The sequence below is a fragment of the Harpia harpyja genome, chromosome 3 (assembly GCF_026419915.1).
Source record: "Harpia harpyja isolate bHarHar1 chromosome 3, bHarHar1 primary haplotype, whole genome shotgun sequence".
NCBI classification, from domain to species: Eukaryota; Metazoa; Chordata; class Aves; order Accipitriformes; family Accipitridae; genus Harpia; species Harpia harpyja.
The window spans coordinates 59,767,999-59,788,930 of NC_068942.1; the positions used below are offsets into that span (position 1 = coordinate 59,767,999).

The window sequence follows — 20,932 nt, forward strand, 5'->3', positions numbered from 1 at the left end:
AAACTGTAGTTTGGCCATCTTTTCTTGAGAAACCAGAATAAGAAAGCTTCTTTATATGGAACCATGCAACACACATTATTTTATTCTTGGTTTTACTTTGTATTTTAAAATATAATGCAAGGCTTTGCTTTTCCGTGAAATTTAGCTCTGTGGAACTTTCCAGCAACAATGATTTTTGTTCCATTAAATACTGAGATGGCTCAACCTCTGCATGTTTAACTGCAACCCATTCCACTGACTCCAGTGGTGTTTTTTATTTAAGGTAATAAAGAACTTATCCTGAAATCCAGATGAAGCACACATAGATAGACCCCACCCTGCAGGTGGACACTGTGAACCCCGCCTGACTTGGGCCTATAATGCAGGCATATGCATCTAACGTAGCTGCGGGGTTTCCCTTTTTACTAAATGGAGATCAAGTCAATATAGTTAGAGCAGTTCTCTGCAACTCAGTGTTTACTTTGAGGTGAGATGAATGATGCCACAGATCCCAGGTACTCTGTTGACTACAAAGGCAGATTCATTTAGATTGAGGCATGTGTTCTGTCCAAACCCAAGTGCAGTCAAACGAATCTCGTTCACACTCTGTAAGAGGCTATAGGCAGAACCGCCTTGTCTCATTAAGGACACCTCTGGAAACACTCAGCGATTCATGGCCAATGTGAAGACCCACCCCTATTGTAACACTGTAATATGTTGCCAGATTTATTTTTTCATCCATAATGGCAAACAAATCTTTTACCTAAAAAAGTGTTTTAAAGACACACTTTTGAAGAAAACTACTGATTCTCACTGCAAAACAAGTGACCTTAGTTTTTAAACAAATTTTACAGTAGAAGAAAACAAGCCCCCCCTGAGCCTATTGTTCTTAGAGGCAAGTTAAAAAGCAAAATCAGACAATATAAATCCACATCACACATCTATATTTCACACAAAACAAAAAAGATCAATTACATAAAACAGGTCTTTACAAAAGTTTGGCAGTGTTAAGCAAATGAATACAGATGCTATCCACTGCTTGGAAAAATAATTTATTTTGTTAGCTTACAAAAATGACAACGTTTCATGTTACACTTTAAAGTACGAGCACAGCTAGCAACTTTGATCCTGCAAAGGTACTAACTATCTCCTGAGATGCAATAAACACTTGTGACCTTGCTTTCAGGAATAGCTTGGAGTAAGTCCCAAGTCAGCAAAAAGCAATGAAGTTTGATATTTTTGTTACTGCCTCATTGGCTAACATTTATATTCTGATTGCAGAAAGTAGGTACAAATGTTGACATTAAATTAACATATGAACTTTCCAGGTAGAGCCTTAACCAAACTTAAACATACCTGCAGACTCTGTGTCAAGCTATCAGTTTGCAGCAACATACTCACAGCACAACAGACAGTTTTCATATACTTCATACTGTAATCACTTGACATGATCCCAGCACTTAGTATTCTGATTGGTACTTATGCTTTATACACGAGGTTTGATTCTGGCTTCATATTGGTATAAATCAGGCATAGGCATTCTGAAGTCAATGCAGCCACACAAGAATAAAACTGGTGTGACACGAGTCAGACCTCATGTGTGTAACTGAGTATCATAAACCTCACAGGTTGATGAGGACCTGTGCTTCAGAATAACATGGTAACAAGCTTCTCCTTTTATACTTCTACAATGCCTTGTTCCTAAACCTGCAAGAGGGGTTCTGAAAATGCAAACTGTAGACTTAGTTTTATGTGCATCCATGTGATTCACAGAAAGTAATAGTCAAGCAGTAGTTTGGTTGGACTTACTGATCTTAAGGGTCTTTTCCAACCTAAATGATTCTATGATTCTATATTTTTTTAATTCATTATGTAGTTCTCAAGACAGCTAAGTTGTCTTTCCCTCCTCAAGATGGCAGATAATGGAAAAACTGGAATGCAAACACCTTGGGAAGCTATGTTGGAACAAAAATATCATAGGGCAAAAAAAAAGATTTGTTAGAGAATGTCTAACAAATAGTCAAAACTGGTTTTATTTTGTGAGTCTTTTGTTAAAAAAAAAAAGTCTATCAATAGTGTTGGTATTTGGATGTAAGGTATAATTAGCTTCTACCTACACATATGAAAATTCCCATTTTAGGTACTTAATGAATTACTAGATTTTGTTGAAAAACTGATAAATTGATGTGAAACAAAACATTTAGCAGTGAGTGTGAGATACAACTGATACACCTTAACAGATGAACTATCTCTCCTTTGAGAAGGTTTCATTATTTTGAAAAAGCTGTAGTAGCCCACATTGGAGTGGAACAAAGAGCTGTAATATTTCCAAATTTTGCAAATTTCATAAGCTTGTATTGATGCCATTTAGGAGTACAGCCATTTTCATTATATAACTAAAATTGTTTTAGTCTTCTTGAAAAATAAAAGTACTTATACAAGAACCCAAATGAACTCAAAATCCCATTTCTCAGATTTTGAAAAAAAAATCTAAAGTAGAAAAATGAGATAGTGCTAAATTATTCCGAATGTTTACAGTTTTGTATGAAATTATTTTTATAAGATCATGGATTTTTCAGTAAGTATTTGTTGCTCACCAGACCAGCACATGCTGTAGAATTGCAGACCTCCAAAATGCAATGAAAAAGCAGGTTGAGAAAATATTTCTCCCTCCTTTTCTCAAACTTAGCATGAAATTGTAACTCCACTGGTCTTAGAGACCAGGCCTCTGCTAGCTTTGGTGTAGTCAGGATTTCCAAGCACAAAGTATTAATTTTCTTTTTGACCAGTAAATTTTTACAGTGTATGAATATGTTTATGTATGTCTATATGTATAAGAAAGATATGTAATTATGTGAACAGGACTATACATGACATCTGCATAGCTATTAAAAGTCTGAACACACCTTTACATTTCAGAAATCAAGTTTGATGGAAACTGCAACAGCTCTGGTTACCACAGCAATGTCAGCTTCAACATGCTGCCTTCTCTGGTGCATTTTACAGGAACAAAAAGCAGCAGCATGTTTATACGTACACACAGAATCAAACTCATGAGAAAGGAGGATAAACAAGATGAAAATTTAACAAAGAAAAGCAGATACACATTTTTTCACACAGATGTCCCTAATACCCTGCTGAGAGTTGAGCTTATATGGGTATGTGGTCAGGGAGCCTTTTCTATTAAATCAGGAACTGGACTCCTTGCTTAACTACTGGCAAAGGCCTTTCAAGGTCTTTATGTCAGGAAATAATTGCATGTTGAGGAATTTCCTTCCACTATGCCTATCTCCATTACATTAACAGGTACAACAAGGTTTAGAGGTATGAAACCAACCTTTCCGACATCACACCAGTACACAGACATCCTGCATTTGTGTAATTCGTTGAAATTCTGCAGATTCCTTAAGGTCACTTCACAGTGTACTGCAGTGGCAACAGTAGACTCGGAAATGTGATGTAATATGTTCAGTGTCACATGTATAAGATGCCTGGACAATCTTAGTTTTAGAATTTCCCAACCTAAATGCTAGATCACAAGACTAATTTTGTTCCAGATTTAGAATACTAAATGTAAAAAACACTGTATTTTATTCAAATTAAATGAAACCAAAAGATCTGGAGGCAAATGACTCATGCATCAACTAAATTAATTAGGAGTGCTTGTAATGAGGTATCAGAATTAGCTGCTTTTTTAGTTATCCCCAAATTAAATAGAAACTGGCAGCATAAAATGACAAAACATGTTCCAGAACTCAAAAGTGACTAACATATTTTTTTGTCACACTCTCCAAGGAAAGAAAAAATTTTAAAAAATCAGCATTTGCTAATAAGCACATATAGAAATTTCAGCTTCAGAAGTGATTCACCTTCAAAACCACAGTAATACACTGAATGGACACTCTTACCTGCTTTCTAAGTGTTTATCTAGTTGTCACTTTCTTCCGGTAATGTAATACCAAGGCTCAAATTTGGACATCTGACCTATTTGTTAAAATACATTGTACCAGCCAGCACGCCATACGTAGCACATCAGCTATCACCAATGGATTATTTCAAGCCTAAGATTCCGTGCACAGTACACATAACAGAATCTCCCAAAGTATGGACATAATTAAGTCTAAATCAAAGCGAGCAATTCTTTCACAATAAGAGATGACACAAAGTGGGATTGATGTCTGCTGATTAATATATTCGGGGCTTCAAAGACAGTCTATAAAAAGCTGTGACTCTAGTGAAGTTTAAGAAATTACTCGCATTCTGGAAAAAGGAAGTGTTTCGTGACTGATACTTGATTTTTCCGTTTCAACAGAGGTTGTTTTATCTACCAAATAATAATTTTTCCCACTTTTTTTTTTTTAAACTTTGTTGATAAGGCTTTTGTTAATTTTACAGACCTCTAATCAAATCAACAGACAACATGCGTGGCTAGTGAGCCTCACCACTGATGTAGCTCACACTGACTAAGGTTTCTGCATTTTCTAGCTTTATGACTGCACTGGAGACCTCTCCAGTGAAGACAAAACAAAAACCTCCATGTTTCTGATGGACTTATTGACATTCTGTCAGTCAAAACATATAACAAAAATTCTGCCAGCTACATGATGTCTTCATGGTTGCAGCTGTTTGGATGAGATTGTGTTGTCAGTGCTGCACACAGCAGTGAAAGCCTCATTAAAAATGGTGCACTCATCGAGCTCCATACACAAAATAGCTTATGCCACAGATGCAAACTGCTCTTTTGGCCAGCAGTAAAACACAGCTCATCTTCATCATTTTCCACACTAAGTACAAAAGTGGGTCACTGGTGGTTTCTGTGAAGAGCCTAATGCCAGAACATAAATTGGGCTGGCTTCCCAGTTCAATGCTTGTTTAACAATGTGACACAGAAATCCACATTTGCAGAATGATACTGTGTCATCAGTTGGACTTGATGATCTTAAAGTTCTTTTCCAACCTAAACGATTCTATGATTCTATGATCATCTTTAGCAAATTTCGGTATTGCTTCTCAGAAATATTTTAGATGTCAGCAACTGTTTCTACTGAGGGCAATTTGATACTGACACGCTGAAGAAATACACTTTGTAATGTGAGGGGGTTTTAGGTTCTAGACTAAGCACTTAGGCAGATCTAAATTAGTTGTAGCCTCTTTTTCTGCTTGGAATCAATAATATTTCAGGGTTATTGCAGCAAAGTCTATCCTTTACTATTTCCCTCTACAAACTGATAGTAGAATGAATGGTAGCATTTAGAAAATCTAAACAAATGTAGTAAGACACATTTACTTTTGCCTGTGGGATAATCTTTAAAATTACGCAGCATGTGATCTGATGTTAGTCAGTTTACCAAGTAGGTTTTATTTTAGTAAACAAATAAGAGTGGCAGAATTCATATGAAAAGAGATCATGTTATAAGAAACAACTGCCTTCAAAATTAATGTCATTCCCTGGGCATATCAACTACCAAAATTATTAAAATGGGGTCTTCTGACATACTAGTGCACTGTAGATGGCAGATGAGAAAAGCAGTCTAAGAACAAAACAACTCTGGTCTGAAGACAGATGAAAATAACAGACAATTCAGAAACAACTGCTGTACTTATTCAAGCAATACACCTATTAAGGAGCCATGTCCCTCAATAAAGAGAGCACAATTATCCTAAAAGAGATATCTTTATGCAGTTCTCATATTTAAAGGTAATACTTTAATGAAAACATGTTAATAATCAGGTTCCAAAAATATTTAGTTCCAAATAGCACCAAGTAGATACCTAAATAAAATGACTAGAAATTTTAAAAATATCATCACTGCATATTTTCTCAAGGCTCATGATATTACAGATTTTGCCACTATTAAGGCAAGAGAAAACAAGATCTCATTCTTACAGCCTGAGAAATGGCAGATGTGCAACTTCAGCTTCAGAAACATTGAGAGCTATTGTTGTTAGCACAAATGATAAATGCTGGATGTTGCTGTATTTTAACCACAGCAATCTTTCATTTTTGTTGTCAACATTCCCAGAGGCATTAGTTTACAGATTTTTGAAAGACCGAGGTTATCAGATTCTGCTTTGTTGTACTTCTGTATGCAGCACTAAAATGTTCTTCAGATTTAAAATCTAATTTAGCCCTTTACATAGAAAAGCAAAACAGTTCATACTCACAAACGCCTAGACATGCTTACAGAAAAGAGTTGAGATGAGTTGTGCTAGAGTAGAAAGTATTTTAGTATGTAAAAAAAATAATTTATCCAAGATGGAATCTTATTTAGGGATCACTGTTATTTAGGTGTAAATACTAGCTCTAAAGCAGTTTTTAAATTAAGACACCAAGAAAAAAAGTGTTCTGTAATTTTAATTTAATCATGAGCTGCTTTCCATTCCTTCTACTACTAGTTTTCCTCTACATCTGCTTCTAAATTCTACAATTAGATCAAAAACACAGGAATTTGTGTGATGTCCTCCTGCATATCCATTTTTGACAAGGCTGCATCCCCAGATATTGGCCTGCAGCTCATATTAACTTCAGTATCAATTACTTCTGTGAATTGAAGACAGGGCTTAGAGAGAGAGATAAATATATTACTAACACTCTTTGAACATGAAGAGTTTAACAGAGCCATGGTAAAATTCAATTGTAACAAGTAGTCCTGCATAAATTTATGAATAAATTCTTCTGCATGTTGTAGATATGCGAATGTATTCAGGTTTCATACTACTAATTTTTAGCCATAAAAATGGTATCGGTGTTACAAAAATACCTACTTGGTTACTTTCAGGGTAATACTGGCACTTTCATTAATGAAAAATCCAATCAGTGCTGCACAGTGTAGAGACTATGCCTTGTAAGCCAGAGATGAACTGATATGCAGATTCCTTAGCTCAAAAGTGTATTTTAGAATAGTATTTTCTTTGTTCTAAGGAATTTTAATGTATCTTCTTTATTTACTTTGGTGGCATAGCAAGTAAAAATGTGGCTGAGGTTTGAATATCCAAGGAGTACTATCACCATCACTGAAGATCAGCTGCCATCAAAAATTTGAGAAGTAAATGTAAGAAAATTGCTTTGGTTTACACTGTAAAATTTTATTTCTTATCCTGGACTAAGTTTTATTTTTATTTTGATGTTTCTTCTTAGGATGGCATAATTACAAAATAAAAAAATAATTTTGAAAATTTAGTAAACACCACCTCAAAAGTAATTAAAAGTAAGTGCTCTTAAGTCTGCTGTAAAACATTAAGGAATTGAAGGGCATAAAATTTAAAGGTTAGTCAAGTGACAATTATTTGATGCTGAAATAAAGGGCCAGTGCATTTCTGAAAGCACAATATTGAACCACTGTATTTCAGGACAGCATTAAAAAACCACAGATGCCTGATATTAGCTTGTTAAATCTGTATGTACTTTGTACATACATACAAATTTGCCTGATTTACCAAATGCTGAGCAGAACAAAGAAACAAACCACCATTTTTAGGTTTGATACCACATTTTTTGAGTATTGAAAACTATTGCTTTGGGCAAGAATCGAGGAACAGGTCATTAAAGGGGTAAAGTACTAAAAAAATCTGATTACCAGAAGGGAGAGCAATTCTTAAGAGCTGAAATATACAAAATATTTTATTAAAAAATTATCTGGTTTTCCACTTTAAAAACTGAAACTGATCAGAGGAATATTACACCAGGCCAATATGGAAAAAATATTATTTCTTAAACCACAAAGGGACAGTTTCATATAATGTCATGAATGGAACTTTAGCCTTCAGTAAAAAGGAAACAAAATTCACTTTGTAATATGAACCTCTATCAAAGGTGGAAGAGAGACAAATATTACATGCTATCTGGACTGCCATGCCAAGAGGGTAAATTTAAGAAAGAATTTACTGGCTTTGGAGTCCATAAGCCTACTCATTAAAAATTCCTCTTTTTTTTTTTGAGGTTTGATTTCTTCCCTTCTGTTCCCCCAGTCCTTTTAGAAAATTTTAAAAAAGGATATAAAAGTCTGCTGAAAACCCAGTCACACGGCCAAAGGCAAATATACTAAGCACTGAGCATATTTAAAGTCTTAAAGCCAAAATTATTCACTTAGTAGACATTTCTGTTCTGGACTCTACAAAAATCAATTCAATACTTGATGTAATAATAAGGGAGTTCAAACTGCTTATCCTTAGTTTTTTAACACTATAAAGCAGTAGTGATACTGTTTTAAGAAAACATACTTTAGATTTCTGAGTTGCAAGTGAGGAAAAAAATGTATAAATACATAAAATGGTAAGAGCAATCAATGTCCAGATTTTTACAAATTCCTTAGGAAAAAAAGAGGACGTTATTTTTCCATGTATTACTTCTCAGCTGAGACTCTTAAAGCACAATTCATTTACCAACAGGCGCTTTACCTCAAAAATTGTTTCACCTTCAGTAAAGTGGGTTGGGCATACTTTTATCCATCAGCAATCCATGCATCAGACCTCATGTCCTAGTTTCAGCTGGGATAGAGTTAATTGTCTTCCTAGTAGCTGGTACAGTGCTATGTTTTGAGTTCAGTATGAGAAGAATGTTGATAACACTGATGTTTTCAGTTGTTGCTAAGTAGTGTTTAGACTAAGTGAAGGATTTTTCAGCTTCTCATGCCCAGCCAACGAGAAAGCTGGAGGGGCACAAGAAGCTGGCGCAGGCCACAGCCAGGGCAGCTGACCCAAACTGGCCAACGGTGTATTCCATACCGTGGGACGTCACATCCAGTGTATAAACTGGGAAGTGGGGGTGGGGAATTGCCACTCAGGGACTAATTGGGCGTCGGTCGGCAGGTGGTGAGCAATTGCACTGCGCATCATTTGTACATTCCAATCCTTTTATTATTGCTGTTGTCATTTTATTAGCGTTATCATTATCATTATTAGTTTCTTCTTTTCTGTTCTATTAAACTGTTCTTATCTCAACCCACGAGTTTTACTTCTTTTCCCAATTTTCTCCCCCATCCCACTGGGTGGGGAGTGAGTGAGTGAGCAGCTGTGTGGTGCTTAGTTGCTGGCTGGGGTTAAACCACAACACCTCATTACAACATGAGGTATTTTGAGAGCATGATTTACTGTTTCATAATACATTTTAAAATGACCGTTCTATATTTTTAGCCATAAATTGTAGGTACCATAAAGTCTGCAAGCTGGTGACATTTTATTTTGCAATTTTTAAATATTTCACCAGACAAACCAGCTAAAATATTTTAAACACCATATTTCCAGCTGTGCTCTGATCTAATTAAAAAAATAAATTACAAATGTTGGATACACTTAAAGTAAGTTTAGTTTATGGTAACTGTGGCTTGAGCTAAACACTGCTTCATGACATCCACACTCTTTGTAGACCATGACACAAACAGGTTTCTATTTGTCCTGCCTTCTCCAGAGTAGAAGTTTATTTGTTTATGTTTTTGTCTTGGCTCTGTCATTGCTGTTGAGATCAGAAGAGATGGATGGGCCTGTTTTGCTTTCTTGACATTCTGAGTGAGCAGATGTGCCAGAAGTCTGCAAAAAGCCAATGCCAGCACTACAATACATAGCATTATACACATAAAAAAGGTAAAGAAAACTTTTTTAACCATATTAGAATTTTTTTAAATTTTAAGTAATTTAAGTGTATAGAAAATGAAAGGAAAATTAATTCAATTTTTTTCTCATTTCCTTGTCTGATTTTGATGTTCTCAGCAAGAAGTTCTGTTTGAAACAGGCTGAATACAAGGGGATTGTCAAGTAAGTGCACTGTCCAGAGAATCCACTGGGACTGCAGAACACTTCTTCAGAAAATTTAAAACAAAAAAAAAGAAAAAAAAAAAAAAAGAATGAAAATGTCCTGTTTTCAGGTGGCACAGAGTGACCTGCTTGTCACATGTCTGAGACACCTACAGTGCTAAAAAAAGACAGTATTTCAGAGTAGAAGAAATATGAAAGAAGCCTACAAAACAAAATGGTTTCAATGGCGTTCATGTTGCTACAGTACTCTGATAGATTTGGCAAATTTTTTAAGGCAATTAGTAGTGATTCAACCAGAAGCACTAGAAAGGAGAATAAAATAAGGACCATCCGAAACACTTGCACTTCTTTTGACAGCAGAAAATTCTGCTGTGATGTGCTGTTTGAGACCACAGTAACACAGAATTGTATCCAATTTGTTTAGAATAGAGATATCAGAATAAATACAACTGTACGATATTGTATTTCCCTAACATTTTAAAATCAATATGACACATCTCTTCTAATAGAGAACAAAACAGAATACATAAATGATCAGTGAACCCTGCTATTAAAATTTTCACAGCCACATAGCAGTGCCCTTCAACATGCTTACTACAGATGGGTGAGATTCAGGTGCTGTTAAGTGCCTTACCAGAGGTCATCCGATAAAACTGTTCTGGTCAGAAGAATAATTCTAAACAGCTTATAACAGATATATGCTGTTTGAGGAAATTGTTTTGTTTAATATTTATAACTTCTTTCTTAAATAACTGTTGCAAACTGGAGAACCTAAAATCACAAATGTGTCTGCACAACACTGTATAATGACTCTCATAATAAATATTAGGACAAAGGTAATTTCCAAATATTTTTTCATTATTAATAATGTTATTAAATGTTATAAAAACCCAAATGTCAGTACAATTCCTGTACAAGGATAAATAACCTCATAGCAAAGATTAATATCACAGGTCTTTCATTTCATAATATTTCAGGAATACAATAAATTTAGTTTAGGAGGACTGCAGAAACAAATACAAGAGAATAGCATAATCCCAGAAAACCTTTGGTGTACAAGTTACATAAATTATCAGAAGAGTTCATTAAACTCACTCTTGGTGCTCTTTCATTTAAGTGTTTGGCAATAGCTGAATCATTAAGGGTGCATTACTCCTATAGCAGATGGAATTACTACTGTTCAAAACCAAAAAAAGAGTGGAATGGAATTTACCACAGAGAAAGCTGGTGTGTAAAATGTTCTACTGCTTCCCTCTTTCTGCTTGCAGCTTCATTTCACTGACAGCAATATCAGTGGAATCTTCCTTGGTGGCACTTGTATCAAAAGGAATCATCCTTTTCATAAGTGCTAGAAATAAGTCAGACAAAAAAAGTAATTAAACATCTTCAGAGAAACAGATACAATTTGCTGACCAACCATCAATGTTTATATGAAACATATATTTCATTATACAATATTATAATTTACAGAGCAAGTAATATGGTATTAATAAATATTCAATATTCATAATGCTATGAATTGAGAAACTGACTTATTTTTCTAGAGAAACAGATTTTAATACTATATAATACAGGCATGGCCAAGAGCTTTCTTACACAGAAGAAATGTAAAGTCTATTTTTTAAAATTTGATAATTCCACTAACATTTATTTTCCATTTAATTTTCCAGCATTTTTGTTTACATAAGACAAAACAAACCTGAAGGAATATCGTTACCAATAGCATGGACTGAAGTCAACAAGTGACACTGAACAGGTGTTCTTAGGATAACATGTATATACCTTCACAGCAGGGTGCATATATAATGCTTATTTCTAAATACATTATACTGCATCAAAATCTAGACAATCTGAATTGACAGAACATGTTATGATAAAGTGCTGGAGGAAAAAAATCCAAACATCCAAACATCTAGCAATAATTTAAGAAAAGGCAGAAATTAAGGGGAATAAAGTGGATATCAGCTTATACAACATACCCTTCTTCGAACGGCCTTCCTTATATCATAACTGTGTAAGAAAAGTGATCCTTCCTGACAGTTTGTAATAAATATCCACAGTGCAATTTTTTAATAGTCCAGTAAAATCTAGCAGTATATAACCAAAAGTTATTTAATAGGGAGTAAGTCTTCACAGTTTCATTAGGAGGAGTGAGATGTTTTCACTTTCAGAAGGAGAAAAAAAATCACTGTATTTGGGACATTAGTGAAAGAGTGAGCTATAATTTTTCAGCATAAAGTTTTCAGCATTGGTCTAAAACTATGCAACTGTGTGCTATTTCAGCTGTACCTCTTGTGGTCAGTATTCAAAGTAAAGTGAAAAATCATAAAGAAAATTCATTGCCAATCTAAATCAATTTACATTTTTCAAAGTGATGACGTCAAGTTTCCAATCATTCCAGGTTCTTATCCTTGAGCAGCCTTAGAAGGTTTTGTTCTAGAATGGTGTCCCACAGCATCATGATGTTACCATGTCTTTTTACTTTTAATTGTCACTTCTTTATAAATGTCAATACAAATAATCTTAAGAACTTATGAAAAAGTATACATAGAGGGATAAAGACAGACATCAGCATACACTGCAGGAGTTAATTGTTATGACAATAAAATCAACATTCAGAACAACTTGTTTTTCTTCAACCATGATATCATTCCTACTATATAACAAGAGCGTTGTGTATCACCAGAGCCAAAGGGTCAGAGAAGACTGTGATCCCAGCTACAGAGGTTGGGAAAACTGGTGGCTATTTTCTTCTCCGTAAAGTCACAGCTTATGAAGCCCTGGAACATAAATTCCCAACAACAACAGAAAGCCTGAAAGCCATATGGCTTCTGGGAAACCATCCAGGTTAAAACCTTGAAGTGATGAACTGTACAAAGGGAAAGGCAGGACCCTATTCACAAAGCTAATGCAAAGCATGTGTAACTCTAGGGACCTTTGTAGTACAAAATTTAAGAAAAATACAGTGGCCATGAAAAACATTTTCTGAGGATTATTCTTTAGATAACAACTAGCAGTTACTTTTTAGACCAACTGGTTTGGTCTCATAATACAGACTGCAAACCACGTCTAATGAATGCTTCCTTGTATAAATTATTTTCTCAGTTAAACTTCTTTCTTTCTAAGAAAATGGATGAGACAAGGGGAGTCAAAAGAATCTCAGTAGACATAATAAGGGGGGATGAAGGATGATGTTTAGCGCTTACATTGTTGAAATTAGCTGAGGCAAAGACAGTCTTTGATAAGAAGAGCTAGTCCCAAGGACCAGCCAGTGAGGTAAAGACAGCTCCTGATAAGAAGCAGGAGCAGGCCCCAAGAGCCAGCTAAGACTGGTCTTGTGGCTTGGGTGAATACCAAGAAATCACTGAGCCTGCGCAAGAAAAAAGGTTACTAGCGGTGACGAAGAGGAGTCATCTACCTTCATCTCTGCGACCACCAGACGACCACCATAAAGAGGCACTGCGCAAGCGCAGTTGAGAGGAGACTATGGAAATGACCTCTCGGAGCTAATTTTAATATGAAGCGGGGATAGGTCATGCATATGTATAGGCGTATTGTAAATATGTAACACTTGACTGTATAAACTTGAGACAAACTGCCGAGTTGGGCGCGCACAACTTTGGTGGGACTACCCCCTGTGCGACCCAACGCTGAATGAACATACCTACTTTACAATCTCACTGATTGTGGAGTCTGTTTTCCGCACGTCAATGGATATAGAAATAAAAGCTCATTCCCACAGCATCTTTAAAATAGTTTGTTATGGAAAAGCTGTTATAATTGTAGAAATTATACCAGCAACATGAAGACCAAACATAAAACAGAATGATAATGTTAATTACTTTTCCTTTTAACTGCCTGCTGCACTGGCAACTTCTTACTAAATATATGTATGGAAGCAGATTGTTCCCTTATTTATTTTTTCATACTTTTTGTCCTTCCTTCTTCAACCAATTTTAAACTGAATTCCCAGGATCCCCCTCGCAGACAAATTAAATTATATCAAACGTGTCTGGTCTCCTCCCTGGTGCTCTGTACAAGTCATAAGAGACCCACATTGGGAAGACAGCTTCTCATACTACTTATTGACTATATAATTTGTAAGGTTTCATGAATTTAAGAGAGATGAAGTGGGGAAACATGAAATCACAAAGGCTTGCAAAAACTGCTCTAAAAGGTAAATGAAAAAAAAGTTCATTCTTCTGTTTCTGAAGAAGTAAGGAGATAAATTAATCACAGAAAATAGGTGATGACATTTATAGGTAGATTTATTGAAAGCTACAGGAGGTTTGGGAGCAAAAGACCTCAAATTATACTTTGCTGTCAAAGTTTCAAATTATAACTAATTAGTATCATTACTGAAATTAAAAGTTCATGGTGTTTATGTGACTAACATGACTGTAGAAGCTGATTTTATCATTTGCCACTCACTGGCAATTACAAGAAAAGCTCCATAATGTTAATACCATTGTGGAATTTTCACTGTCCTCAAGAACTATAGCAACTTCAAAATACACATTTGACTGGTGGAGATCAGGTTCAGCATAAAGGTAAAACATTCAGTCACTAACCAAAATCTCTGGAGTAATTCATATACCTTAGTGCCATAAGCTACCACAGACGTCCACAAAGGGCTGTGAAAGATGTGATGGGAACTATGGAAAACCTATGCCTTCCTGGAATGACAGCTAGAAGCATACTCTAGGACATCTAAAATGACACCAGGTGTCTTCAACAGGCACCTGTCTTGCTCTCATATTTGCTTACTAAGCATAAAGAACATACAATAGCACTAACTCTTAGGAGAAAAGAATCAGCAAAGTGAGAAATTCAGAACACCACCTTCATTCTATCAGAGTCAAATCAAGTCAGGGATAGGAAAAATATTCTATGCCTACTTCTCTACTTTAGCCTCAGAAAACTTGACTAATGGATTTTTATAGCGTACAAGGAAGAAACTAAAACTCTCAAGATCTTTGTATCCAGTTCTATTCCCTTAAAAACAAATAGGAAAAAGTGAAACACATTCACTGTTTTCTTACTTTTTTGCTTTAAAAAAAAAAAAAAAAATTTAAAATAGCTCTTTACCATCTGGGCAAAAGAACAAAACTAAAAACACTCTCAGCACCATTCTGGGATATGGAAAATATGAAATATGAACATCAGCTTAATTTATGATGTGAAAAATACCTTCCTAAAAGTTTTAAGCAAGAAAAAAAAAAAAAAAGTCCCTCAGCCATGCCTGAACATGGTTTCAAAAGGAGCATTCCTCAAATGAGGAAGACTTTGCAAATATTTCATAATGACCAACATTGAATCACTACTGTCTTTCATTCAACACTTACTTTTCTACCTCCAGAAAGCTTAGTGCTGGTAAAAACCAGTTGAATCAGAGAATAAATACCCAGAACTGGTTCATCAGATTGGTATTCAGATCACACGGATCCTATTTCTCTGACAACTGTCTAAAATTGATTAAAAAGTACTAAAGTAACAAGTTCCATATTCAGGTTAAGCAATATAAAGATACTGTAATATTTTAGGAACATTTGTGCCACATCTTTAAATTCCAGCAAGTTTTTGCAGTGGAATCACAGAGTTGTTGAGGTTGGAAGGGACCGCTGGAGGTCATCTAGTCCAACAGGCCTGCAAGGTATGGGTTCTTTCTTTTCTATACCCCAACCAGGCTGAGCTGTACTTTGACTTGCAAGACTGACAGGAATTAGGTTAGGGAAAATGGAAAACCGACTCAGAGTCGGGGGAAACTGCTCCTGAAGTACAGATGAGATGGAGGCATTTGCTATTCCCTCTACTGTTATTCAGCATGCTCTGCAAAAAGATATTAATCACAACCCACAGATTCTGAAAGGAAAAGAAACCAATTAACTTTAACCTCATGAGATCAACTCAGGACTTACTGGTGAGCAGTAATGTACTGTAGCACTCATTCTAAGACGCAAAGGTTTGAAAGTGCAATGAAGCCTGAAATAGGACTTTCCATTACATAGAAGGCAACTTACTGAATAGGTTCCCAGTACACAAACTGGCTATACTGAAAGGAAATGGAAGGTGATATCCTTCTGAAGAAAAGTATTCCGACATCCATGTGCTGATATGCTCAAAAAAAACCTTAAAAAACTTTTTTTAAAGTTAGTTTTGACACTCATGCAAAGGTGTGCCTGTACCAGATAAAAATCTAATATTTCCTATCTTTTACTGAGCAGATCCTAGCTGTATCAGAGATCTTGTGATCTTGCATGACCACAAGTTGTACACGCACTAGGGGATAGAAAAAATAGTTAAAAACAACTATTGAAGTAGAAGCTGAAGTAGTGAATTCAACTTTCACTGTTAAACTGCTACACAAGCACGAGACTAACTGGTACAAATGAAAGATTTGGGAAATAATCCTTGGCTGAGGATGTCTCTCTGGTCCCTGAAAAGATACACAGCTAACACAGGTATGATTCTTCATGCAGAGATTCAGAATCCAAGTGCAGCCCTTTTTCTTTTGGTGTAGGTTTGGATGCCAAACAGAATATATTGTATGTCACAGTTAAAAAAACCCAAAAAACTATCAGTGGGAGGTAATGAAGTACTTCCTAGACAAAGGCATCCATCCAGTATCCAAAGCTAAAACACAGGAGGACTCTTAAGATGGTTCTAGCATATTTTTTTTGGTCAAAAGAGTCCTATTCTCTCAAGTAAAACAGCTTTAAAACAGGAAAATACATTACTTGTAGATTTTTTTTTTTCTGTGAAACAATACTTACAACCTGAATCTGAGATCAGTGAGCTGGACAAAAAGCTGTTTTGAGTTCGCCAACTAGAAGAGGGGGCAGCCACTTCTGTATCAGAAATTTCAGCATCCATTTTCACATCCTATGGCAGCCAAGTAAAAATAATTTTTCTGTTAATATCAAGCAGCTGCAAACTTTCACAAAAAACATACAGTAGCACACATACAGGTATATGCTGTGATTTCACACATGCTGGAAAATACTGATTTGAATTCTCAGAATTCTCAGTATTGCAGTTAGGTTCAAATAACTTTGCTTATGAATTTCATGACCATTTCATCACTACAAATCTCTGCAAAAAGCTGCTCTGCCTTGACAAAAGCATTGGGAGCATTGCAAGTTTTTGTCACTATGATCAGTTGCAAAAACACTCTTTCCTGTTTACATCACATCCACAGTTCAGGACAAAGCATGGCAGGGCAGACATCAGCGAATGATGAATTCCTCATCAATGAATGGTCCACATTAATTCACTGAAGTTCCACAAGTAAGTAGTAATAAAAATTAAATCCATTTTCCCTGCCACTGAGGAAACTCAATCTTCATTGATTTCTCATATCAAAATACCTGAAGTTGCTTTTCTATTTTTCTGTTAAACCATTAAATAAAGTCTGAAGTACAATGTTACTATTTATGGCTAGACCTATACAGCACAGCATTTTGGTGAGTAAAGTCATTTTGGTCTATAAGATAAAAAAAGAAGATCATTTTAAAAAGGCCATTTAGACAAAAATCTCTATAAATCTTTATTAGCACTGCAGCAAGTAGTCCCCAGTTGCAATATCTTCCAAAGTAAGATTAAGAGCTTGGTTTGGTATCCAAATTACTCAGTTTCTTGAAATGAGAAGAGATAATAATGCACAAATGCATCACTTCATAAAACACTCAATTTTCCTACTGAATTCTTATCATAAACAGCCTCAGGGAATCTTGTTAAAACATCTTGCAATTTATCATTCATGCTGATACTACGATGTGAAAACTAAACAGAAAACAAAAAAAATTCAACATTAATTTAGAGTTACAATGAGCTTTTGTCCCATCACTGAAGAGGGATTTATTCTATTAAGACTAATGGGAATTACACATATTAATCCCCTTATGTGCTGATGAGAGACTTAATACCTAAAGTGTACATAGCACAGTAACAACTTTTAAAGAATAAAAAAAGTTTGTGTCTTTTCATTCTGCTTCCAGAAATGCTATCTTAGAACAGAGCTTTTAAACAAGCAAGGTGCTTCTACCAGCATCTGCAACACAAAATGGCTTTCTCGCTACTGAAGTTTTAACTCACAGAATGTGTCTTGTTTCATGTGCTTCATTTACAGTTACATCTGTATGCTGCGTTTGACTAGCCGGTCAGTTGTTCATGGCAGGGAAACTGTCATAAAATATTTGCATCTACCCATCATAACATTCATTTCGAGTTTTCTTCTAGCTTTCTCTTTTGATTTTGCTTCAGTTAGTATTCGCTATTATTTATTTTATTTTTATACGTTATATTTACCTTTTTCCCCAATTTCTTCTTTATCTACTATCACTCAGCCCTTTCTTAGTTGAAAAGTCCTGATAGTTCTACTTGATGGTATTCTGCCAGCCTCTGGCCTCCTTTAGTACTGGAAATCTTACATTTTAACTCATACAAATAGCAATTATGATTTTCATGGGTGTCTAAGCAACTGGTATTTTACAGCCATCTGATGAGACTACAGAGGAGTAGGAAGACTGAGTGGGGACAAATGAAATCATAACAAAGGAAGAAAAATAACTGCTTTTAGGGGAATGTTCAAGTTTGGTTTCATTTTTGCTCCTTTAAATGGAAAGAGGGTAGGACGCAGGATTAGATAATGCCTGTCTGAGATTAATGTTGGCAAGCAAGCTGAAAGAAGTGTATTAGAAGAAAGGCTAGAAAGAAGATCATAATGGAGGAGAAAGATTAATTCCACAAGTAATTTTATCTAAAATGGTCAATGTAAGAATTTTACAAGAACTCCCTTTTTTAAAACATGCATTTTCTTATCACCTACCAAAATCTACTTTGTATAGCAGAAGCACTATGTTGTGTACAGAGCATGAATCAAAACTATCAGAAAGAATGAATTTTGATGTCCTCAAGCCTACACTCTTCCACCAATCAATTTCAGAGACTCCCAATTGACAAATAGTAAAATAAAAAAAAAATTAAACAACAATGTATTTGAGTTAGTCCCAAGAGAGAGTAAGAAAGGCAAGCATTAAAAAGGGTTTTTTTAGACTAAGCTAGCCTGATCACTGAAATCAGATTAGCACCCGTCTGTTACTTGGTTTTGAACATTCTGTTCTATTTGTAACAGCCGTGACAGCAGAGAGTACTGTATGTCATGCAAAAACGCAATTAGGCCTGACTAAATGGAAGCCATTAAATGCTCTCTGTTGTCTAAAGAAAGAGGAAATATTGGTTTAGAATCAGCTTTATACTGGATTCTGAATATAGAGTTCAAATTATGCAAGCTCAGTACATTCAGTCAGCTTAGTGCAATATTATATTCTACTGTCAGCTGATTGCATTCCACTTAGCTTTTCAATGTTTTCCAAATTTCAACAGCTACTGAATTAGTAACTCTTATGTGAAGGCAAGAGAAATTCAAGAAACTGAAGATTATCATTAGCAACATACTGAATCTGTCCTGTTTCTTCCTTTCAATTCTTTCTTACAGAAGAGCAAGGTGTCTTTTTCAAGTAGCTTAATACCTTCTTCTTACAATAGCAACTTCCTAGGCTAAAACACTATTTATTTTACCTTTTCCACTTTTTAAAAGACCTACTGGTAAGTATGTCCTCATTTTACAGAAGGAAGACCGCTATGGGGGAGGTGGGGAACACAAACAGCTTAAAGTTTTTTGATATGTGGTGTGTGATCCTAGATTTTGAGCTCAACTGCTCAGAGACACTGGTAAGATTCATTGCCAAAGAATCTTGAGTTGATTGTGATAAGTAGTAGAAATACTAGCATGATTCTTCAGTTCTGATCATTTATTTCAACCATGTCCACAAAAAATTGTAGTTCTGCTGAAGTAAGCTGCTATCACAATGACATGCAGTTAGAAGTGATATAACAATGAACAAGCTAACATGACGAGAAAGAAAGCATGTTAACGATTGGAAAGGTAAACTCATTACAGGCAATGTTTCTAAACAAGAGCACTGTATTTGTATTGCAGGAAGTTGAGTTAGGAAATTATGCTCAGCCCTGCTATCAGTCAACTGGTGACTTTTAGCAAATCACTTCCCCTCTGTTTGCCTGGATTTCATTTATGTATGAAATAAACATCATACAGTATCTTTTGTAAAGAATGCAAAGATCAACTACTGAAAAATCACTATACACAATCTACAAATTAATCACTCTTTTAATGGAGGAAACAGGTTTCTATATTTATCTTATACATGAAAGGACAAGGGAAAATTGAACAAACCAATCAAAAAATTGCTGTAGACAGCAATTTGACAAAGCAGGTAAACACTTCAGAGTAGTAAGACACAGTACGACACTTTTCTGTGAAATTTTAAAGATTTTTTGAAAGTATCCGTGGCACTTTACAATGAAGACAACACTTCTGTCATCAAATTTTAAATCAGCCATGGCAGCTACATAAAACAGAAACATTCATGAATGATAGTAGTCTGTGTTTGTACTAGGAGTTAATATACATAAAATAAGCTTAGGTTGCTGTTTGAAAGTAATCAGTAAACAAAAGTGGAGTACACACACATACCTCGAATTGTTGGACTCTTTGTTTTGAATCTTCCAGCTGTTGGTGTAGAGAACTCACTATTTCTTTATACTTTGTATACCTTTCCTCAATCATCTCCCTTCGGCAATGGGACTCCTAGAAATGCATTGAAAGATCTAATGATTTTGTAATGTGAAAAGCAGTTAATAAATGTTGGCTGGCTATTGTAAACACAGATATCACCAAGGATTTTCAATATAGGAAGAATGAATTAATTACTAACTTTCAGGGGCCATATGAAAGCATAATGTTCTATACAGAAAACTAATGTTAAAATGAAAACAGGTTAAAATGTGAACAGCCTCATCCTTAACAGGCAAATGATTTCTTGTAACTCCTTCCAAAATTCAGTAATATCATACCTTCTAACAAAGAAATTCTGTAATGGTGAAAAATTTATTACAATACTGTAGAAACAAGCACTTGAAGAAAAAAAGTGTTCTAAGGATATGGACTAAACAATATTTTCAAATAAGAAAACATAACGCTTCTCACTGAACTAGCTAACGATTCACTTGAATGAATACAACTACCAGACATCTTGTGAGGCATTATCATTTACTTTCTCTTTCCTTCTCCCTTCCTATGAAAACATTGAGGGAAGAACTTGCTAACAGTGGAAAGCAATGA

The 20,932-nt window shown here is 35.3% G+C and overlaps 1 protein-coding gene across 21 annotated transcripts in view; it reads right to left on the reverse strand.

The window, feature by feature from the left end:
* Window positions 1-1,017: 1,017 nt before the first annotated feature.
* CEP128 (centrosomal protein 128) overlaps window positions 1,018-20,932 on the reverse strand; it is a 150,290-nt gene continuing 130,375 nt past the window's right edge. For 13 of the 21 annotated variants that reach the window (XM_052782898.1, XM_052782904.1, XM_052782901.1 and 10 more), the window contains 3 exons: window positions 20,285-20,398; window positions 16,503-16,611; window positions 10,570-11,077 (listed from right to left, as the gene is read on the reverse strand). In XM_052782898.1, coding sequence (XP_052638858.1) covers window positions 10,971-11,077; window positions 16,503-16,611; window positions 20,285-20,398 — 330 coding nt within the window. In that variant the 3' untranslated portion in view covers window positions 10,570-10,970. Of the gene's footprint in view, window positions 1,701-10,569; window positions 11,078-16,502; window positions 16,612-20,284; window positions 20,399-20,932 lie in introns of those variants that run through there. The other 8 variants (XR_008234533.1, XR_008234531.1, XR_008234536.1 and 5 more) reach the window with 4 other exon arrangements.